The following is a 22,366-nucleotide window of genomic DNA, read 5'->3' as shown; positions in this document are numbered from 1 at the left end:
CAAGTGCAGTGTAGACATACTGTTAGGGCAGGGGGCATGACATGTCTGAACACTCCAATAATGCAGTGGAAGCAGTGAAAGCGCTCCTCCTTAATGTGCCAGCTAGCTTTCTTTGAAGCTTTGAGAAAAAATGCTACCTGAGATGTATTGGCAGGGCATAGCAGGGAGATCTGCACTGCTACTTTCCATACTGTATGTTTATGGTCTAGTTACGTCAAAATAACAACTTGCCAGGGAATTCAGGTCACTTTTAAAAACAAAAATAAGATGGGGAAAATAAAACATAATCCTCATTTTTAAGCAGGGTTATCCTAATTTTGGGGTTTTTGTTTTGTTTTTTTGCCTTCTACAGAGAACTTTTAGCATTCACATTCCTCTAAAGATTGTGGAATACAGCTGTCCCACCCTTATTTGCATCTCATATTTCACCATATGGTGACCATGTTTATAAGTGTTCATAGTACAGACAAAGCTCATTTTATCTCATGTCAACCTGACCAGCATAAGAAAGGCTCAGGGATGCATAATTCTGGAGTGTTAAATGTGGTATTTGTTCAGTCAAATTTTCAAGGACAAACACTTGGTCATTCTACAGTGTTGTTTACATAACAAGACAGACAAAGATTTTCTTCGGAGGGCTCTGTTCCCCCTGAGCAACAGGAAATGCTAATTTTGTTCAGACAGGAAATGGTTGCTTGCTTGGTCACCAATCCTGTTAACAACGCGTCTAGAGCATGACATGGTATACAATATCATGCAGGTATGCATTCTTTTGCATCAAAAGAACTATTACTATCATGAGAGGAACTCAAATCCATGACATACTCTATTAATGACATTATATTGAACAAACCAATTCCCTTCTTTAAACAACATAAATCAGGTTCAAAAAGGATTATTTTCGTGCAATAAGCCGTCTCTTAATTTAGCATTTTCCCTACTTTAATGTGAGATTTCTTTAAACATCACTATGTAAAAAATGGCATCTTCCTACCCAACAGATCTGGTCCCTCTGTATTTATACGTACTTAAGGGACAATCTTTGTACCACTTTTAAATCCTATTAAAACTGCAAAGCCAAAACAGCTATGGGAGGTTGTTTTTTTTTCTACCTTGCATATCATCTACAGATTTTAAAAAAATAATCCAAATGCAGGGCCAAATTCTATCTTTATTCACATCTGCACAACTCCACTGAAAACAAGTGTTGCATGGGCATAACTGAAGGCAGAATTTGGTCTATAGAATCTTTACTACTGGCGATGTAACATGAAACAGAAAGAATCTATCTGAACTTGCAGATTTTAGGCTCACTTTGCAGGACTAGCATTTAGAAAAACAACTTTTTCTTGTAAACTCAACATTTTTGTCCTGGAATATTGAGAGGGATGGTTAACATGGAACCTCAAAATGCAATTTTTAGAGTTACTTTTCAGGGATAACCTCATTTTAAAGAAATAAAAGGGTAAAAGAGCCTTCAAGTATAAAATGCAAACTTTTATACAATTTCAGTAAGGAAATTGTAACTAAAATTAAACTTCTGAGGAATCTATTTACACATAATTCCAGTGGTATAGAAAGGTCTGATAAAGCAAATATTAAAGCCTTATCGTTTCCGCAAAGTGAGGAAGACTGTGTCCCCATATAATATATGATTGAAATTCTACTTATATCTTTGCTACCTTTAGAGAGTTATTTTTAACACACATACACACAATGTGCTATTGCGATCTCTAATGTGATACCATCAGGTGTTTTACATCCCATATTAGGTTTTGTATTAAAAATTAAAAAGGAAAACACTAATATTAATTTAAAAATTTAAATATATTATAGGCAGAGCAGGTACTACCACCTGTTAAGGTTGTCTTATATCCCTATTATAAGACCCCATTTTTGATTGCTTATAACTTTGCTGAATTTTAGCTGTCCAGGCTGACATTTTAGATGCCAGATGTCTGCCTCAGGTGTTTTTTGTTTGTTTTTTAATTTCAACAAAAACGGTTCAACTGTGTCTGAGAATGAGGTTAGTGAAAAATACATTGTTTTGCCCATGTTAAAAAATCCTGGTGACTTTTTCTTTGAAAAGCCCACCTTCACAATGCTTTGAAGCAGAGGGCTCAAATTGGTAGGGGTCGGACCTTTTGTCAGGAAAGTGCATTTTGACATACCTGTGAAAATCTGCCCAAATTTAGCCTAGTTATAATTCTTTGAAAAACTGCTTCCTCATTACTTTTAGTAGGTAAAATCTCTGAAGATTCCCTTCTTACCGTGCAAGCGTGAGCTCTTACAGCTCCTACCGGGACCAGATTGTTCATGTGCTACCTCCACAGAGTGACTGAGTGCGCTCTATCCCTTCATGGTTCGTACATTTGACCCTTACTTCAATGGGACTTCTCATGTGAATGAAGCTACTAATATGCACAAGTGTTTGCAGGATCAGGTCTCTTATTAGGGCTAGAAGCTAATTGCAGCATCTCAGATAGAACTATGTAAAAACTGAAAGCAAATGCTAACTTTTAAAGACAGTGTCTGTACTGTTATGAAAAACTAAATTAATATGTTCTTAAAATACACTTTCAGTTTATAATTGTAAATGTGTTATTTAAGTTGACAATGGTCATTTAATAAATGTTATCATCATTAGCAAGTTTAGCATATTTTACAAATATACACATATATTAAAGATTATAAAGATTTTTGAATAAATCTGTTGGAAAAAGGTAGCTGGTTAAGAAAATAATCTGAATTGTTGCTTTCTTCTGTCCAGAAAATGGCGTGGCTTTCCTGTGTAGTCTGAAACACTCAGTCTACATGTTGTGACTCAAGATGCAAATGCCAAAAACACCCAGATGTAATATCTCAAAGATTTAGCTGGATTCCATGTAAACTTCCAGAATATGAAGCAGTTCTAAATCAACTGCTATGCCAAAGTTAAAATTTTAACAATATATCCAGACTGTCCAATGTATATGCTTTGCAGTTCTCTCAACTACATGTGCTCTGCCCCAAGAGATAAACATAAATATACAGCCAGTCTTGAAAAATTTTGAACATAAACATGCTGCAGAGTTCATATATGGAAATATGGATTTAAGAATCGCATGTGCTTCATCCTATCTGCAAAGCACAACTGGAATCAACTGAGAAATGACCACAGCCATACATGTGAATGGTGCACATCCAGCAGCATTCAAGGTACAATGTGTGCTAATCCTGTGTATTAAAGTTATTGTCCAATAACACCTTATCATATAAAAAACCCTGAACTAATCCATTTGTAAAAGGACATGATTGAAAACCACTTTTTACCCTAAGACTAAACATTTGAACTGACCAACCACATGTTTGCCTTCTAATTTTTGTTTTGTGTTCAAAGCACAATTAACATTAAATGTTTCATTTACATCTTTCAGGCAATTTCTTACCTCAGGTCCAGGAGGACCAGATGGTCCCTGGGGTCCAGGATCTCCAATTTTTCCCTAAAAAAAAATCCAAAAATTATAATTTAGATAGCAAATTAAAGCTTTACAAGAAGCAGATTTGTATTAGATTTTTTAAATAACTTAAAAGCATCAATATATATATAATGAAAACATATTTCTTAAACCTGTGTGCATATTATACACACACACACACAAAGGAAATATGAGGGTTACAAAACTAAGTTGATATAGATACTTTCAATAGGCTTATTTGCCCAACATTGCACCATTAAAATCAATGGGAGTTTTGCCATTGGTAGCAGGACCTGGTCCAACTACATATCTTGGTGATTCCGCTACACAAGATTTACACATACATTTTTTTAAATTGCATGACCATATTTTTCTAAATCTTGATCTCCTTTCCTCCATTTCTTTCCCTCTGTTGTTGCTGTCGCTGACTGCAGTGTGTCTAAAATTTAGGGCCTTCTTCCTATAAATGTGTTTAATGTCCCTGAGGTTAAAGTTAAGCATGTGTTTGCTTCCAATACTTTAATTTAACAAAGCACTTAAGCATCTGATTATTTTAAATTATTCAGCAAAGGGCATAAGCACATGCTTAACTTTAAATTTAATGGGACTACCCTCACTGCATAAAGTTAAGCATGTGTGCATAAGTCTTTTTGCAAGACAAAGACTCTACTTTATGAGTTCCTCCAGGTAAGGAAAAGTGCTGGGTTGGTTTTTTTTTTATTGCTCTGTAAATTGCCTACCACGTTATGGATGCTAAATAGCAACACCATCATCATGGTTCAAACTGTGCATAGGAAAACTCCAACTCCGCTGACAAGTTCTAGTGACATATTAAGCGGGCTGGTTGTGTTTGCCACTATGAATTATGCAGAAAGTCAGTCTGGCCATGGCAAAAAAAGAGCAAAAGTCTCAAATTTTTGGTAATGAGAATTCCAAGACCCAACAGTTGCATTATTACAATCAAAATATCCCTTCTTCTACTGCTGAAACCATTTTAAGCGCTGTCCCTTGCCCGCCACCTCAATCCTGCAGCATCATCAGTGCAAAAAGGCAGGTAAAAGACTGGCAATACTACATCCTCTTCAGTGCTGCTTCCTTGTCACAGGGTCTTCAAAGGCGGAAGGAGCAGTGGTATGGCAGAGTTGTCTAAAAGCAACTGACAAGCACACAGGCTTAATCATAAGACAGCAGAACTTCTAAGAATGAATTCAAGCCCTACTTTATTTGTATTTTGGGGTAAGTGATTTATTATTATGGTGATGATTAAGTGAGCCCTAAATATCCAAGGGACCTTCTACACTCCATGGGAAATCTGAACTACCAGATTAATGACTGAGCAGCAAAATGCCCTCCTCTGGACCATAATCTGTTCTCAGTTACACCAGTGGTATAACTCTCTTGACTCCAACGGCGTTAACTCCCAATTTACACCAATGCTAGTGAGATCAGAATTGTTCCCCAAAGCATTTGGATTGGCTGAATGACACAAACAAGTATCAATTCTCGTGACACATACTGATGTAACCAGAGTAAACAAAATAAGTGTTCAAACCTACAGGAGGCCCTGGCTTTCCTCTGATTCCTGCTGGTCCTGGCAAACCAACAGAACCCTTAAGGAAAAAAAAGCTATTAAATATTGTTGTTGAAAATTATTTATAACATTGCATGCAGTAAAAAACTGATTATACTTTCCCACTTGTGCAAAATTAATTAAATATCAGCTTAACACTCAGATCAAATTTCAAATCCATTGAGCATGATCTGAATCAACCTCTTACATTCATGTTACAGCAAAATAATTCACTTAGTTTATGCTATTTTAATTAGTTGCACTGCAACAACATATCAGTTTAGAATTTTTATAAAAACAAATCCCTTGGGTAATTTAGGAGTTATAGATTACCTACCAAAGATTCCATTACTCAAATAGGAGCAAAAAGCTTGTTTATTAACTATTTTCATTATATCCAGGGGCATCATGGGCTGTCTGATAACACAGTTTTGCCAGGCTGCTGATCACAATTTTCATGTTTTTTGGGTCAATAAAACTGGAGGCTCCACCCCAGGATGCTCCTTGGATTCTGTTGCAAATGACCTGTATAACAAGCTCTCAGTGAGTTTTGGTGGGAATTAGACTGCTCTGCCCTCCCTTTTTTTACAGCCTGTTTTCTGACATGCATAAGTGCACTCATGACAGCCAGAATTTGGCCCATACATTTTACATACCTTTGATCATTATTTTCACAAGAAATTAATTAAAATAACGGTACAGAAAATAAAATAGTGCTGGGGTATTCAACTGATATCGCCAAATTCTATTTGATTGTAAATTACTTGCTGCAAATTAAAAAAAGAAAAGGCCATTGGAATTATTAGACAAGAAGATATGTCAAAAAAGTGCTGTCCTAATTTACCTTGTCTCCTGGATATCCCAGCTCTCCCAGCTCTCCTGCAATGCCTTGTTCACCCTAAACAACATATTATTTTAAACAGACATATATATGCAGCTTAATTGGTGTATTTTTCAAATTCACAAAAGCAGAAAGACTTAAATCAATGTTCAGTATTTAAAACTATAACATGATTTTTTGAAGAACAGCGCACGGTGTACCACTGTAGGACCCAATCCTGCAAACATGACTAACACAGCGCTTGACAGCACTATTCATGGTAGTCAGCACTATGCCCAGTAGTGTTTGTAGAATCACACCCTCAGTTTGCAATAGCTTGATAAAAAGAAAACAAAAGAGGAAAAAAATGAAAAAGGGGGCTTTGCAAAACAGATGTGAGAAAGACTATCTAAATGTAATATATCTCTATGAGAATGGAAATATTTAGATCACCTTATCACCTTTCATTCCAGGCTGCCCCATACTCCCTGGAAGACCCTATTAAAAATTAAAGAACAAACAAACAATGTTTGACTATTATTTGAAAAATAGTCAAGGCAATTGGCAAATGGTAATGTGAGTTCTGCTTAATGCCATACCAGAGGCCCAGGAATTCCAGAAGGTCCACTCGGTCCCATCGGTCCAACAACACCCTAAACAACAGAAAATAAGATGCATTGAACTTTTACTTAGAGGGGGCACTGCTTCCTGAATGATTCAGGGATCTGGAAATGCCATAAAGTATCTTTTGCTTCTATATTATTGGCTGCGTTCCAGCCCAGATTGGCAGTGACTGAAAGTGTTTTCATCTGTTTGGAGATGCAAATCCAGGTACTCATGGACAAGTATCCAGATCACAAAACCTCCACCATTACTGGCATCCTCTATCTCAGCAGAAGCACCATGAACTAAACTACCCTCTCATTCCTAAATGTCATGCAGCCAGAAAAGGATAGATGCATATTTGGCGAGGCAGTGTGAGAAAGCTTGCACTTGTATTGTAACTGTACAGTCTGTACCTGTTCAGTACATAAACATAAAAACTTCAGTCCATGCTGGGACTGCCAAATCCAGCCCTTTTCTGTCAGCACCAAATTTAATTTAAATGAATTATTCTGCTTTGAAATGTGACTCTTGTAAAGGAATCTCAGTGATTTCCATATCAAGTATACCCAATATACAAATGAAAAGATGCATTTTTCCTAAGTACCAGCTGTGCACATTTAGCCTAAACTCAAGCAGCCAACCTGGGTTCTTTCATTCTCATGCATCTTCACCAGTAAATAAAGGTTAACTATATCAAATTAATTACTATACTACTCCTCCAGGTGATTTAAACTTGCACGTCCACTACTAGCTGCTGCAAGAGAAGAAACAGAGAAAAAATTAAAGGTAAAACTAAAAGAATCAACAGTGATATTCATGCATGATGGTTAGATGAACACGAGAAATGATCTGATAATGGCTACAATCATCAATACAGAGAAAAATGCTTTTCTGCTTCCTGCCATTGATTCTACAACTTGAAAAGAAAACAGCAAAATCGTGTGTCCCAGTTGCTGTAGATGCCATCCAAGAATGCAAAGAAAAGTATGAGGATGAGGTCTTTCATCATTTGCTGAGATAATGGAAATAATAGAGAAAATGAGAGAGCTTCCCAGGTGCAGTCTCCTGCACTTCTGATATATTCGGTACTTAAAACAGCCAGAAAACATGTTTTGAAAGTTCAAAAATCCTTCTGCAGCCACCAACAGCCTCATGGTTAGTTGACTGAAAAAAGAAGACTGACCACTCAGCTTCCCAATGATGCCTGCCTGGTAAAATTATCAGGAAAACTGTCTCTCTACATCTGCATCCATCTTCCATGACTGCTTAGAAGTGTTGCTTTTTTAAGAGCAATATAATGATACAATGCTTAATAAGATTAAACTATTGGAAAGGGAAGGACAAACAAAAAGAAGATAGGAACAGAGGTCAGGAAATGGAAGACTGAATGAGATGCTGTGTGCCTAGGTGTGATGAACAGTAGCTTTCAGAGTATTTGACTCTCCCTGGGCCTACACTATCCCCCTACCAGCTTTCCATACAACTGTTTGGGGAAGATCACATTTTCTTTGTATTCAAACAGTTACTCTTCTAGGCTTTGCCTCTTCAAAGTCAAAGCTTAATTTCTCTCTGAAACACCCATCACTGACTGCCCGAAATAACAGTTCTGAGATTCAATTAAATTGGTTATTTTACAAAAGCAAGACAGAGAAAAAGTGTAAAATCAAAGGTAGTACTAGGCTAATACTTCTAAAAATATTTGCTAGACAGGCAGAAATGTTTATTTTGTAAAGTAAGAATCTATTATCCAGATCCAGAAATGGCAGAATCTTTGGTGATTGATCCACAGCTCAAGAACTGTTTCACAGCTTCTGAATCCAATTTTACAACCTTCACCCTCATTGTCCTCAAAATGCATCTGTTAGCAAAAGCCCTCTCCACTTAAACATCTCTGTTTTCTAACTTCTATATTCATGGTGACAGGCTGCTTATTACATCCCATTTTTATTGGTCCACTAAGGAAAATATAACTGCACAAACTCATTCATTCTCGGTTAGGAGGTTTTGTTCCTAGCAGCATTAGATGAGTATCAACGGAAGCACCAATTCCAACCTACTTTTTCAGATACATGTCTCTCCACCAAGGAAATTTGAGTGTCCTACCCTCAGTTACAGTATACGCATCCATTAGTGGCTCTTTCATCTTTTTTAACGATCCATAATTAACAGCTTGTGTCAGACCTGGCAAATTCCTAGCAGCTCTGGACTGGAGAGGTTACTTCCCAATAAGTAAATTACAGGTTTTTAATTAGACACATACAGATTGATACAATTTTTAGAGTCTTTGAAGAAAAATTCCAGATGAGGCCAAGGTAAGGAAGAGAACAGCTAACTGTAATCCAAATAGTTCCTAATACTGTTAACACTTAAGCACATGAGTAACTTTACTCCCAGGAGTGATCCAATGGACTCAAATGGGACAATTCACGTGAGTAAAATTATCCATATGCGTAAGTGTTTTCATGACCAGGCTCTGACTCCACAATGAGTTTATCTAGCAAGAAAATGTGTCTTGTCCAGGCTAATGCAATAACAAAAAATCAATAAAGGATAACTTACCTTTAAAGGAATTTTTTATTTTATGTTATAAACAACACTAGCATTTAAAGACTATAATAATACTGGGACTCAACTATATCCTACTTCAAATGAAAGTTCACATGACCCCTACTGAGAAGAAATAAAAATACCAATTTTTTTAACATCTTTAAAGCTCAAAAACTAAAAGCAATCAGAGCTTTCCTAACTAAAACTGTTAACATGCCACATTCCCTCACATAGTTATGTACCATTAATATACTTGGGTAACTGATCCTACCAGAGCTGATGGCAGGATTTGAACCCATGTCCTTCATTGTTAAAAAGCATTAGATGCCATTTCTTGAGCTAGCGGTTCTCAAACTTCATTGCACTGCGACCCACTTCTGACAACAAAAATTACTGCATGACCCCAAGAGTGGAGACTGAAGCCTGAGCCTGCCCGAGCCCTGTCACCCTAGGTGGGGAGGCTAAAGCCAAAGCCCGAACCCCACTTCCCTGGGTGAGGGGGCCAAAACCCAAGAGCTTCAGCCCCTGACTGGGGACTTGTAACCTGATCCACGCCGCCCAGGACTGAAGCCGAAGCCTGAGCCCCACCACCCAGCGATGAAGCCCTCCGGCTTCATACCTAATTAAAATTTAATTACTTTAAAATTACTTTAAAATTACTTGCTTACAAAATCAGACATAAAATACAAATGTGTCACAGCACACTAGTACTGAAAAATTGCTTACTTTCTCATTTGCCATATAATTTATTAAATAAATCAATTGGAATATAAATATTGTACTTACATTTCAGTGTATTGTATATAGAGCAGTATAAACACGTAATTGTCTGTATGAAATTTTAGTTTGTACTCACTTCACTAGTGCACTCTATGTAGCCTGTTGTAAAACTAGGCAAAAATCTAAATGAGTTGATGTACTCCCTGGAAGACCTCTGCATACCCTCAGGTGTACATGTATCCCTGGTTGAGAACCATCGGAATAGGTGATTTCTCAAGGCCCTGCCCAGACCTATATTTCTATGATTTTGTATCAGGCAAATTCTGCCCTGAACACAATGAATTTACACCAGAGATGAATTGGGACTATTTACCTTAATTATATTGTGTGTGGAAAATATTGCACCTAACAGCAAAGTCAAAATGAGTTAGAGGGAATAAACTGGCAAGCTGAGCTGTTTCAAACAAAAGTTCTGATCTGCTGAGACTGGATTTATGTTATTAAGTATACAAATGTTCCAACTGTAATGATGGAAGATCAATGTTGTAAAATTATTTTATTAGAATGACCAGAGCAGTTCATTAAAATAAGATTAGATTTAAATAACAACCCCAGAATCTCTTAGTTTTGAGATTTATTATTAGGATTCTGGACACAAAGACGAAAAGTAAATATTTTAATGAAGTTCAAATAAATGGGAAAAAGTTACACTCACTCTCAGCCCAGGAAATCCAGGAGGCCCAACGCCACCAACAACTCCCTTTAAAGAAAGAGTGAATATGGAACAATCAGAACTTTAATATTTTAATACATCCCTACAGGTAGCAAGGTAATGAAAGGTGATCTGCAAAGAAAAAAGAATTGGAATTCTGGCTTCTCTCTGATGTATAAATAGGGCCTGAAAGATGACTAACATTATGCATAAAGAATATACGTGCTAAAAGCCCCTTTATTAAGGTAAGAGAACCCATAATAAACATGACGTGAGAAATGAAATCCTGCCTCTAAAACCAGGGAATATCAGACTTGACATTCCTGCTATTTTAAGGGGGGGAAACAAAAGAGGAGGGGGAAAACAATTTTTTTGCGGGGGTGGGGGGACAGCTTGTCAGGCTCCCTTTATCTATAACTAGGAGGCCAAAAAAGGCCCAAGCTCCATTTTTAAAATGAATTTCTTTGCAAACTGCCTTGAAAGGCAATGATCTCTTTATCGGCAACTGTTTACGTATATCTAAAACTGATTCAAATTCTAGTGCACATCTGAAGTGAAAAGACAGTTCATTATAATTATTCTTTCTTTTACAGCTGGAGAATATTTTTAAATAAGTTTCAAAAAATAAATTACTTCAAACTTTTTTAGCAATTTTAACAAACTACTGGCTCTTTCCTGCCCAAATTAAACTCTGTGGCTGCAGAGCCTCAAAGGTGCTACGAATCTTATGGGTTACCCAGCGTTAAAGACTGCAATCTCTGATTTAGTTGGGGATTGATCCTGCTTTGAGCAGTGGGTTGGACTGAGGTCCCTTCCAACCCTGATATTCTATGATTCTATGATGATGCTATGCTCTCTCCCTTTATCCACCCAGATCTGCCTCCTTCCAGGCTCAGACTCTATGCAGCTTAATTACCATGTGGCCATCCAGGTGGTAGAAATTATGTCAGGGGCTCAGTGCATCCCTTCACATCCAAATGTTGGAGGTGGGGAGTATGACAGCAAATCTTGGTCCACTGTGAAGCTATTGTATTGGGCTTTCCAGCTGTGAGACCAAAAGATTTAAAAGATAACTTCCTCCTTCTCTGTCTGCCACTCATCCACCAGCCCCAAACTCCTCTGCCGTACCAGCTGGGAGGGTTCTATTCTGCAGTGGGCGGTGGATGGGGAATGTAACATGTACATGATTAAGGGCTAGGGAGGGAAGCATGAAAACAGGGATGGAGTAATCCTGGTAAACAGAAGGAGGCTGGGATGTGGAGAATAAGATTTGTCCCAGCCATAGCTGAGATAACGGTGGAGACTTCCTGAGTCTCCAGGGACAGCTATCTCTTATCACCGCAGAACTCCCAGTCAGCATGCAGTAGCTCCTGCTCCACATTATCAGCACTAGAGTACTCTTATTAAATATCACATTAGATTTCAACCTGACCTCCAGCCCCCTGCAGCTGCAGACTTGGCACCTTGCCTGAACCAGCTTTGCAGGGTGGGTTTTTCACTGTCTATTTGAGGAGGCTGTGATATCAGCAGCTGTCTTGGTAGATTAGAAGAAACTCATTTTAAATGTGTGGTGCTAAAATGCAGTTCTTTGTAATGTTTAAGTCTATAATTTAGGACCTAGACTTTCTGAGTTTGTTTCTATTATAGTGTTGCTCTTCCCCTTCAGTTCTGGTGGAAAGAACACATCTGCTTTGGAGAGGGGCAGAATGAACTGACCCTTGTGTATAATTTGTACAGCAGTTGGTTATACTAATAAAGACCTCTGAGTTCTTTCAAGATGAAAAGTGCCACAGAAGTGAAAGATATATTACCTAACCCCTTGGCGAGCTTCATTCCAGAGATCAGAAATGCCGAATACATTTACTGCGTGCCAAAATCCTGGTGCCACTGGGCAATCAAGGCACCAGCAAAACTTTAAAGAGTTTCCAGTTGGTGCAGCAGAGGAGGGGTCATCCTCAGAGATTTTGTTACAGTTCCCTGGTTCTTCGCCCAGCTCCTGACACTCACCCAGGTTAGAGTAGCCCGTAGGCACTAACTGCTAAAACTAACTAATCTTTCCCAAGGGAACATCCATCAGCTGAGAACAGCTGCAATCTGGCCACTCCTACTCCCCGTTCATTGTGTTAGGGACCACTGGAAGGGTGGTGGAGGAACCAGGTAACCTAGCTCTACATCTATCGGGGGCTTCTCCAAGCCAGGGGAATCCACAGCTAAGAGGCTGCAGCCAGAGTCAACTAAGAACAGGGCAAGAGAGAAGCTCCTTTGAAATCAGTACTGAAACAATGACATGATGACTGTTACATGTTTTGATTACTGCATCATCAAAGCACTTTATTCTGAAGACGTGTTTCTAAAGAAAGAGTGGCTGCCCTACTAATGCTGAGTTACTAAAAGACAGACAAGCAGAAGACAGGTCCAGAAACTTATTCAGTAATATTTCAAAGGTTAAAGCTAGTAAATACCTGAACATACTAGAGCCAGTTTCCTGAGAAACAACTTCAGAATATCCCCTTTTTAAGAGACCCTGGAACTGTAGTTTAATCGTATCAACACAAAGTCATGTCCTAGGGCCCTAGTCACTAAGAATTTTAGCAAGAATGCAGATTTGTTTAGTTAGCCTTAAACAGGCAAGAGTTTGATCCTGAAAGGAGCTGAGCATCTGCAGCTCCTAATGGGAGCTGGCCACATTCAGCAGCTTTCAGAATCTCTCTTTCTCTTATCTGAGCACCTTCAATGTAAAATCAAGAGTGATAGCAAATTTCTAGTGGACTTCATTGAATCTCCTTCTTTTCAAGGGGTTTGTTTGGTTTTTGGACAGGTTTTATCAATGACACATTTAATACCATCATGTTGTAAATTGCAAAGTCACACACACAATTTGATACCTACAGGACTCCCATCTGCACCAGGGGGGCCTCTGTTTCCAAAATCACCTGGAAAACCCTGGTAACAAGAGAGAGGTAACACTGTTAGAATCACAGCACACATCGGATATTATTCTTCACATTACACTTGGAAATATGTAAGAAATGTGTACACACTAAGAAATTTGGCAAGAACGAATGACTTGCTCTTTCTTATCCAAAGCTGGGAGGTTCTAAAAGAAGCTTACAAGAGTCAGGTGCACAACCCCCATTGAGTTTTTATGGGATTTGGACACCTAATTCCCATAGGTTCCTCTGAAAACCCCAACCCAAATTGACCAAAGGTACTAGAAAGTAAGATGATACTAGCAAGAAGGGGGAAAAATAAACAATTTCACCTGCAAAATTCAAAATACACTTCACTGTCTTACTCCAAAATCCCATCCAAGAAAGATCTGAGAAGATTTTGAGAAGATTTAAGTTGCAAGAATAGGACGTTATCATCTTACTGAGCCCTTATGAGGTCGATACTATGCAAGTGCCCATTGGAATGTTTGTTTGGGATCTTCTGATACCCAGCTCCGTGCCTTTACTACAAGATCATACCTCCCCCATGCCCTATAGCATTTACCTAAGACTGTTTTTTAATATTTATGGATGAAGACTCAATATGACAAATGTGCATTAAAATCAATGACCAATATGAGGGACTCAGCACTGCTCAGAATTAAACCTTCATTTTATAACCATTCTGTATGCAAACTTATCTTTGCCAATGTAAACTAATGCATGCTTGCTGGTTGAGTCTGCAGCTAGAGACTGAAACAATAGCACCAAATGAGGTATGAATTTCCTGATTCATATTAGCAGAGTGTTGACTTCAGAGTTTAGATATCGGGGTAATAATGCTATGTAATCACTAGGATGCACCTGGAATCTGATTGGACAAGTGAAATTTCAATTTTGAGCCAAAATTAGCATTGTTGCCTGGGTCTGCAGGACTCGAAGTCCTGCCTTCCTGGAACCATGATCTTTCTTGCTCCCTATTATGGATCCTATTTTACTTCCCCAGATGTTGCCCCTGGAAAGGAAGCACGAATTGATTGAATTATTTTAATTCCTATTGATTTCATATCGCTATCAAATGCTCACTAACCAACTGGAAGAGCCACATGTGGGAGAGAGTGGATTCAGTGTGGTGGTGCACAAAAGTTAATGCCCACAAGAGCAGCACAATTCTGTTGTAAACAAGAGCACCAAAAAATGTAGTGATCAATGCCAATATATTAATTTGGAGGGAAGGTGGGTAGTGGAGAACTGTACAGAGCACTGCTAGAACCAGTCTGATTTAACACATTTCTTAATAATCTGGAAGAGGTAGTAAAACAGCACACCAGTGAAATTTGCAGATGATACTAAATTGGGAGGGGATTCTTCCACTTGGAAAAATGCAAGCTAATACATCCAGGAAAAAAAATCCTAAATATAGATAGTATGAGAGTAAAATATCTTGCAAGCACCAGGGTCGTAAGAGAGCCAAGAACGATCTTGGATGTATGAGCTTGTGATACAGCTGTAAAATTCCAGCGCATTTTTGTGCTAAATTTGCCAACACATCCTAAAAGAAGGGAACATGGTATTTGAATGGACAGTTCATAATTGCTAGCATAGTATTTTTAGACTATACTAGAGGACATAGTTTGCTATGCTTTCCTTCCATCCTCACAGGTGTTTCAGCCAGTGGATTAACACCATTTATAGACTTACTGGCCATCCCTCCACAATTGCTCTGATCCATCCCTAACCTTCTCAGTGCATTCTCATAGGGTTTGTCTTGTTCATACTGCAACTTCTGCAACATGATTTAGCTCAGGTAATTTAAGTAAACTACCACAATTGTAAATTCTAGTGTACTGTAGATATTCTACAATAGTTTGTTCCAGGAAATAAATATTTGTTCCTAGTCATGGTTCACCCTATGTCAGTGGTTCTCAACTTATTTACCATTGTGGGCTGCATAACAATTCGTATGTGGGTCGCATCCAGTACTACCTGTATGGCTTTGAGGATGTCACATTGGCAGCAGCTGTGTGCAGACTGGGCCACAGGTTGAGAACTACTGCCCTAGGCTGAGCCCTAGGATAAGCTAGGATCCAGAACAAACCTTTGGGAGTGTTTGCACTGAGATTTGCAAATATTTGTGACAGGTCTCAGAGTGGTAGCCATGTTAGTCTGTATCAGCAAAAACAACGTGGAGTACTTGTGGCACCTTAGAGACTAACAAATTTATTTGGGCATAAGCTTTCGTGGGCTAAAATCCATTTCATCAGATGCATGTATTTTCCACTCCATGCATCTGATGAAGTGGGTTTTAGCCCATGAAAGCTTATGCCCAAATAAATTTGTTAGTCTCTAAGGTGCCACAAGTATTCCTCATTGTTTTTGCAAACATTTGTGAGTGTGCATGTTAGAATTCACAACTGTACTAGTTAACACATATTAACCGGAACCACCCTTCCATTCCCACAGACTGGAGGGAGCAGTTTCTTTCATCCTGCATGTAATTATTTCATAAACATTACCTTTTCTGCTCTCAGGTGTTTTCAAGGTTATAGTTTTCTCTTTGTATAGCTGCAAGAGGAGATTAAGTTACTTACCTTTCACCTCCAGTGGGCCATGCTCAGAAGTGCCTCAGGTCACACAAACTATTAGTTTAGCCCTTTCAACCTTCCTTCCTTAGGTTGTCTAGCTCATGATTTATCAGAGCTAATTATCTTTAGTTAAGAGCTGGGAAGGGGAAAAAGGGGTGCCTATCAATGGATAAACAGGAACCACAGGCCGGGAACTGAAAGGAACCTTAACAGTTGCAGTGGGGAGGTGGGAAGTTTGCCCTGTAATGCAAAATACCTCTGGATTTCTCAGCCATGTTTTTCTTTAATCAAAACTATTAGTCTTTTACTTTGGTGTCGTCTTAAGAACTGGAGTTTAACTAAATAATAAGGGAAAATTATCTTGTATAACTCTCCTCTCCTCCACAACCATTGAACTAGAGTTGTTGCAGCTAGTTTTGTTTTGTCTTGTATTGTCTGGTTTGGTCTTATTTACTTATACTTTGTCTTGTACTTTTCAGTCTTGTCTTATTTTGTTCCAGTCAGTTTTCACTGTGGACAAGAATATGTCCCACTCATATTCCTCTGTGAATGTACCATTAATAGCCTATATAGTATCTTGCAATAAGTTACTAGGCTCATAATTCCTCATATTTTCACCATAATGTGAATTAATTTGATTTATTCATTCTAATTCATGTGCTGACATTTGAATTGTAATCATTACAATGAATTAACACTGTATTTTTAACAGAAATAATAAAATATCAATTATGAAAAGGAGAAAGACAGGTAAGATTGAATGGACTGTTGCATAGTAGATAGTTGTTTATTGCAAACAGCAAGTCAACTCACTACTTCAGCACTCCGGGGAGTAATGCTGGCCTAAATCCTGGCTCTCCTGAAGTCAATCAGAGCTTGATGACATTGGGGCCACTGATGACTTTGGGGCCAGGATTTCACCCAAGGAATTTAGTCCCTGACAAATTACTGTCTGTGACTGCATCTGAAGTTTTAATTTGTCAGATGTTCTCCAGATCAATTCTGAAATGCTCTGTAGCAGCTTTGCACATTCAAAACACACAATAAACTATTCAATGTTTTATGATTCATACATTAAAAAACTCCATTGGATGGCTATTGTGATCTCAATATTCCACGTAAGTAAATGGAAAAAACTGTGGAAATTCATTACTGGACATTGTATTAAAATCCATAAAAGAAGTTAAACCATTAAAGTTCCTACAACAGTGTAAACATACCCACATCACACAGATACAATTTAATATCCTTTGGATTTCTAGTTAAATAGAGGAATGTGGCTTATTCACAACAAAATGCAGACATGCTCAACTGACCAGGCTGTATTTACCAAAAGTGAAGCCGCAACATCAAAAAGCTGTTACCACCCTGACATCACCACTGCTGCCCTCTTAACGGGCCTTCTGCTGGGAGAGCAGGAGGCCAGCTTTTCTTAGCAGCTGACACTACAGAGACGCTCCAATGGTGAAGGTGGTTAGAGGATGCATTGAATCAAGGCATCCCCAGACAACATCCCTGTCCTGGCAAACACAGTTAACTTTTTTGGGCTGCACTGGCCTTCTAAAAGCCTGCTGAGGAAGGGATGTTTGCTGCCATTTTCTGCTACCTCTTTCTTTTGAAAAAGTTTCTGACACCAAGCTCCTGAATTTTCACTGGCAGGCACCAGATTTGCCCTGAAGCCCTCCCAAACACAGGATGACCGTGGCCCAAGGTTTTTTTTTTTGCATTCTGTTGCAAACTAACAAATGGCCAATTTATCAGAAAATTCTGCTAAAGTCTGCATGTGTTAAAGCCAAAAAATATCCCTCCAAACTGACCAGTTTTCAGCAAAAATGATTCAGGCCATTTCCAGGCAACAAACAGGCCCATCTATCACACTGTGAAAATTGTATTCAATATCTGATCATGGTGCTCACAAGTGACAATTGTTATACCTTAATTTTAAGGTACAAGTTTTTCATAACATAAATAGACTGTATAGCATTCATTCCTTATGTGATGACAGGTATACGTGAGCTGTAGCTCACGAAAGCTTATGCTCTAATAAATTTGTTAGTCTCTAAGGTGCCACAAGTACTCCTTTTCTTATTCCTTATGTGGTTGTTGATTCAGTAGAGGTTCATAATGTTCATTATTAAATATGACAGACTTTGAAATTAACTTGAAAACCTAGACTCTCTGGGCCAAATTTTTAATTGGCCTCTGAAATTGTATCGTGAAATCTTATTTCACATGTGCAAAATGGGGATTTGACATAGTGCCATGTTATTAAAATATCTTTTGCTTATTCAAGGCCACCTTCTGGGAAGCCATAGTCAAAGGCTAATTTACTGTTCTTTTAAGAAAACTAGTATATTTTGGTGAGGATGTATGCCCCAATAGATGTCAAACTTGTTAACTCCAGATGACACCCAGGAAGACACAACTTTTTAAATAGAAATTAACAGTTGGATCAAAAGTGAAATGGAGAAAGCAACGAGGCAATTTTTCCAATTACCAGGTCTGATTCAGACTGTAGGTGGCGATTTATATACAGAAAAAAAGAGCAAAAGATGTTCTGGATGAGACAAAGGGGCAGATTAACCATAACCATGATATTTCCACTTTCATCATCATGAGTTTTAAAACTGATGAGAGAAGAACAATTTAGGCACTATAAAAAAGAAAAAGCATTTCTAATCTAGGAAAAGAGAAAACCATCTAAAACTGAAAACATGATAATACTACTGTGTAAAAAATGTTTTATTACATCAGTAATATCATCTAGTATATTTCTATAAAACATCCTAGAAAACAAGAACATTCATATTTTTAATTGTAAATGGGTCTGTAGTATTTTCACAGTTACAATGGACTAGACTGCAGATTGTTGGTATAGATTAAAAGGTCTGCTTTGTCGGTTTGAGTACTAGTTGTTGTAACTAATCCTATATAGTACATTCCCAATAAATGTGCTCAAAGTAATGTATGTGAAATATTGTGCAGCATATATAACAAGACAGGTAATATAATAATACAGAAGTGGCCAGATTTCATATTACATACTTAATATAGAAAGAAATGGGACACATGCATCTTGAATACAGAATATTTTCTTTAAAACATACTGTACATCCAACTGATTTAAAATGCAGGCAATTTCAGACTCTCTAATATTTATAATAAGGAATGTGGTCAATTTAATATTTTGTTCCATTTCAAATATGCCAAAGATATTATAAATACTAATAACTATTCAGCTAGTCTGCTAATTGGTAGCATTTTGAATCCTAAAGATAATTTTCATGTCAGATGTTTGTTATAGTATATTAAATGCCATCTGGACAGTAAACAAAATGATGGCAAGCACAATTATCTACCAGAATTTTAAAGCATTCATCACCATGGTGTCTAGAACTATGTTAAAAATTAAAAGAACTACCCTAAAAGAAGCCCCTAATCTCCACCTCTCAAATTTTAGGCTGCTTTTTCCAAAATGAGATCATATCTGGGATTTTCCCTTCTTCCAAAAGTGATGGTGCCATGCTGGCCATTCTTTCCCCTCATTGTTATTGATGGAAAGTTTGCATAAAGATGAGTCTTGCATTTCACCCTGAATTGTAAGGCTAGGATTCATCTCTCTGACACTGGGGAATTCCACAGCCAAGATTCCTTGGTGAGAGCATCCTGCTCCAATCTCTTGAGATATTCACCCTGAAGCCATTGGGTTGGATTTGGGGAAAGAGGCATTCGATGGTCCTGATCCAACAAAGTACCTAGAGCTAAGTACCTACTCAGGTGCTTTGACAGATTAGGCCTTCTGATAACTAAACCTTAGCCCACTGAGGAGGACTAAGGTCTTGGAACTGATTTCAGGATCAAGAAATAGATCTGGCATTAAGTAGAAAGCCAGCGGTATGAGCAGAACACTGGGATGATGTGCTCTCATTGATCTCTGTTACTTAAACAGTGGACTGCCGTGTGTTAAACTATTTGAAGATGGATCTCTACGGTCAAGAGTCCTCACTAGAGAGGGATGGGTGCAATACGTGACTAGCTGAAGATGGAAAATAAATTTCTCTTCACTTCTGCTACTTGTACAGCTAGGAGCAGTCCAGTGGGATCGAGACATCATACCACCTTGAGAACCTGAGGTCAGGTGTCTTCAGTTGAAGACAAGATTATAATTCCAGACAGTGTTTCAAAGTTCCCTATCAGCATCACCTCCTTCTTACACAGATTGAGCATGAGTCTTCTGCTTTTTTACCTTGATGCTCATTCTTCTCAGAAAAGCTAGCACACTGCACATGGCTAATAAGGTGCAATAAGCATACCAATAGCATGTATCTGCTAGTGCAGTGGTTCTCAAAGCTGATCAGCCGCTTGTTCAGGGAAAGCCCCTGGCGGGCCGGACCGGTTTGTTTACCTGCCGCGTCTGCAGGTTCAGCTGATCGCGACTCCCACTGGCCGTGGTTCGCAGCTCCATGCCTATGGGGACTGCGGGAAGGGCAGCCAGCACATCCCTTGGCCCACGCCGCTTCCCGCAGCCCCCATTGGCCTGGAGCAGCGAACCGCAGCCAGTGGGAGCCGCAATCGGCCGAATCTGTGGACGCGGCAGGTAAACAAATCAGTCCGGCTTGCCAGGGGCTTTCCCTGAACAAGCGGCGGACCGGCTTTGAGAACCATTGTGCTAGTGTACTCTTTTGGGATGCACAATCTAATACATGATTCAAATGAGAAATGAGCAGCAACAATGTAGACAAAAAACTGAACACACTACCCTGTTAGCCAATTACTTTAATAAATTTCATCTTTTTTGATTCACACATTAATCTGTAGCATTAAAAACTTAAATAAGTTTCTTGATTTTAATGAACATGTTTCAGGAGTGTCTTTTAGTACTTTCTGTGTTATGCACTGATTAACCCAAAATTCACATGTATTGGAAGCTGGTCCATATTTCACATGGTTTTGTAATAACTATGCAGCAAACACAAAAATTACATCAACAGAGCTATGCATCTCTCCTTCCACAGTATTTTACATGCAGACAGCAAAAGTCTTAAAGTACAACCATGTGGCAGAAAATAAAGAACTTGGAACATAACAGATCATGCTACAGTTTTCTGATTTATCAGAAATACTGTAAACCTTATGAAGGTATGCCTTGCAGATTTGTGTCTGCCCCCCAGATGCAGAAATATGTTTCTATTAAGTAGGGAATATCTTTAACTTGCCAACAGTTGCTTTCTACGATTTTTTCTACAAACATCTGAAATTATTAGAAGTTGCAACTGAGTTGTATTCAGGCCAACACCTGAATCAGACTCTTCATAAAGCCTGGAATCATAAATCTGTGTTGCATTAACAATATGTTTTAAAAACTGTTTGCATTTTCAGTGACTTTTTAACGCCATGGCAGTCACACTGATAGTTCCCATGGCTGAATTGGCCATCAGGTTAAGAATTCTTAATTTACGTTTATTTAGCAGCACCACTAAATTTACCAAACAAGTTGTCATTTTTCTGTTGTACAAGGTATGTGCTGGAAACAATAATAAAATCATTTGTGAATAAAACAATACTAACATTTTCAGCTACTTAAAATTATATGCATACTTACATTATTCATTTAAATTAGCAGCAAAAGTAGTAACCCATATTAGTAACCTTACCAGTCTCCCCTTAAAACCCCTTTTTCCTTGCTGTCCTGGAATGCCCTGGAAAAAAAAGAAAGAAAGAAAATAGAACCTACAATCTAAAAAATCTACAGAATCTAGGATTTTTAAAAGTAATTTAAATTATATATTATTGGCATGCACATTTGATTGCAAAAGGCAATCTAAAAATCACCACCACAAAAAGCAGACACTGTATCTATTTCTTGTTATAAGGGAGCAGGAAGAATGGGATGGAGAAATGTAAATTGTGATCTCTTCACTTCAGGCATATTAGTTGAATTATATTAATATGTCCTAGAATGTTGAGAAGGGCCTGCTTTGGCTGTTATTAAGGTCAATGGAAAAACTTTCCTTGATTTCAATAGTAGCAAAATTAGGCTCAAAATCACAGTTATCAGATTATCATGGGCATTTTTGTCTTAAACACATACCAGGCAATTCAGAAAGTGATTTATACATGGACTGAAATTACTCTTAGAGGAAACTTTCACTGCTCACTTCAATGACAACAGGAACAGGCTCCCAATCTCAAAAGTTTTAGATGAAATCCAAGCTTCACTTTACAGTCAATTCAGATTTATTAACCTTGGTGGTATTTTGATTTTGTTCACTAGATTCATTCTAATCAGCAGAATTTTATTATTTAATCGGATGACATTTTCACACATTCCCAGTTTTGCTGTCAGACAAGCCTCATTTTCCTCTTTAAAAAGAGTTACATAAATAATAAATCTTATTTAAGTTTTCCTTGGTCTCAA

At 38.1% G+C, this 22,366-nt stretch overlaps 1 protein-coding gene across 2 annotated transcripts in view; it reads right to left on the bottom strand.

Moving 5' to 3' along the window:
- COL24A1 (collagen type XXIV alpha 1 chain) overlaps window positions 1-22,366 on the bottom strand; it is a 253,935-nt gene that overhangs the window by 151,788 nt on the left and 79,781 nt on the right. For both annotated transcript variants that reach the window (XM_038412721.2, XM_038412722.2), the window contains exons 12-19: window positions 21,603-21,647; window positions 13,323-13,376; window positions 10,437-10,481; window positions 6,448-6,501; window positions 6,302-6,346; window positions 5,873-5,926; window positions 5,015-5,068; window positions 3,429-3,482 (exon numbers count right to left, since the gene is read on the bottom strand). In XM_038412721.2, the coding sequence (XP_038268649.1) occupies window positions 3,429-3,482; window positions 5,015-5,068; window positions 5,873-5,926; window positions 6,302-6,346; window positions 6,448-6,501; window positions 10,437-10,481; window positions 13,323-13,376; window positions 21,603-21,647 (405 nt within the window). The remainder of the gene's footprint in view (window positions 1-3,428; window positions 3,483-5,014; window positions 5,069-5,872; window positions 5,927-6,301; window positions 6,347-6,447; window positions 6,502-10,436; window positions 10,482-13,322; window positions 13,377-21,602; window positions 21,648-22,366) is intronic.

This window comes from Dermochelys coriacea, chromosome 8, assembly GCF_009764565.3.
Source record: "Dermochelys coriacea isolate rDerCor1 chromosome 8, rDerCor1.pri.v4, whole genome shotgun sequence".
Lineage (NCBI taxonomy): Eukaryota > Metazoa > Chordata > Testudines > Dermochelyidae > Dermochelys > Dermochelys coriacea.
The sequence above is the reverse complement of the archived record's forward strand: the minus strand, read 5'-3'. Positions and strand labels throughout refer to the sequence as shown.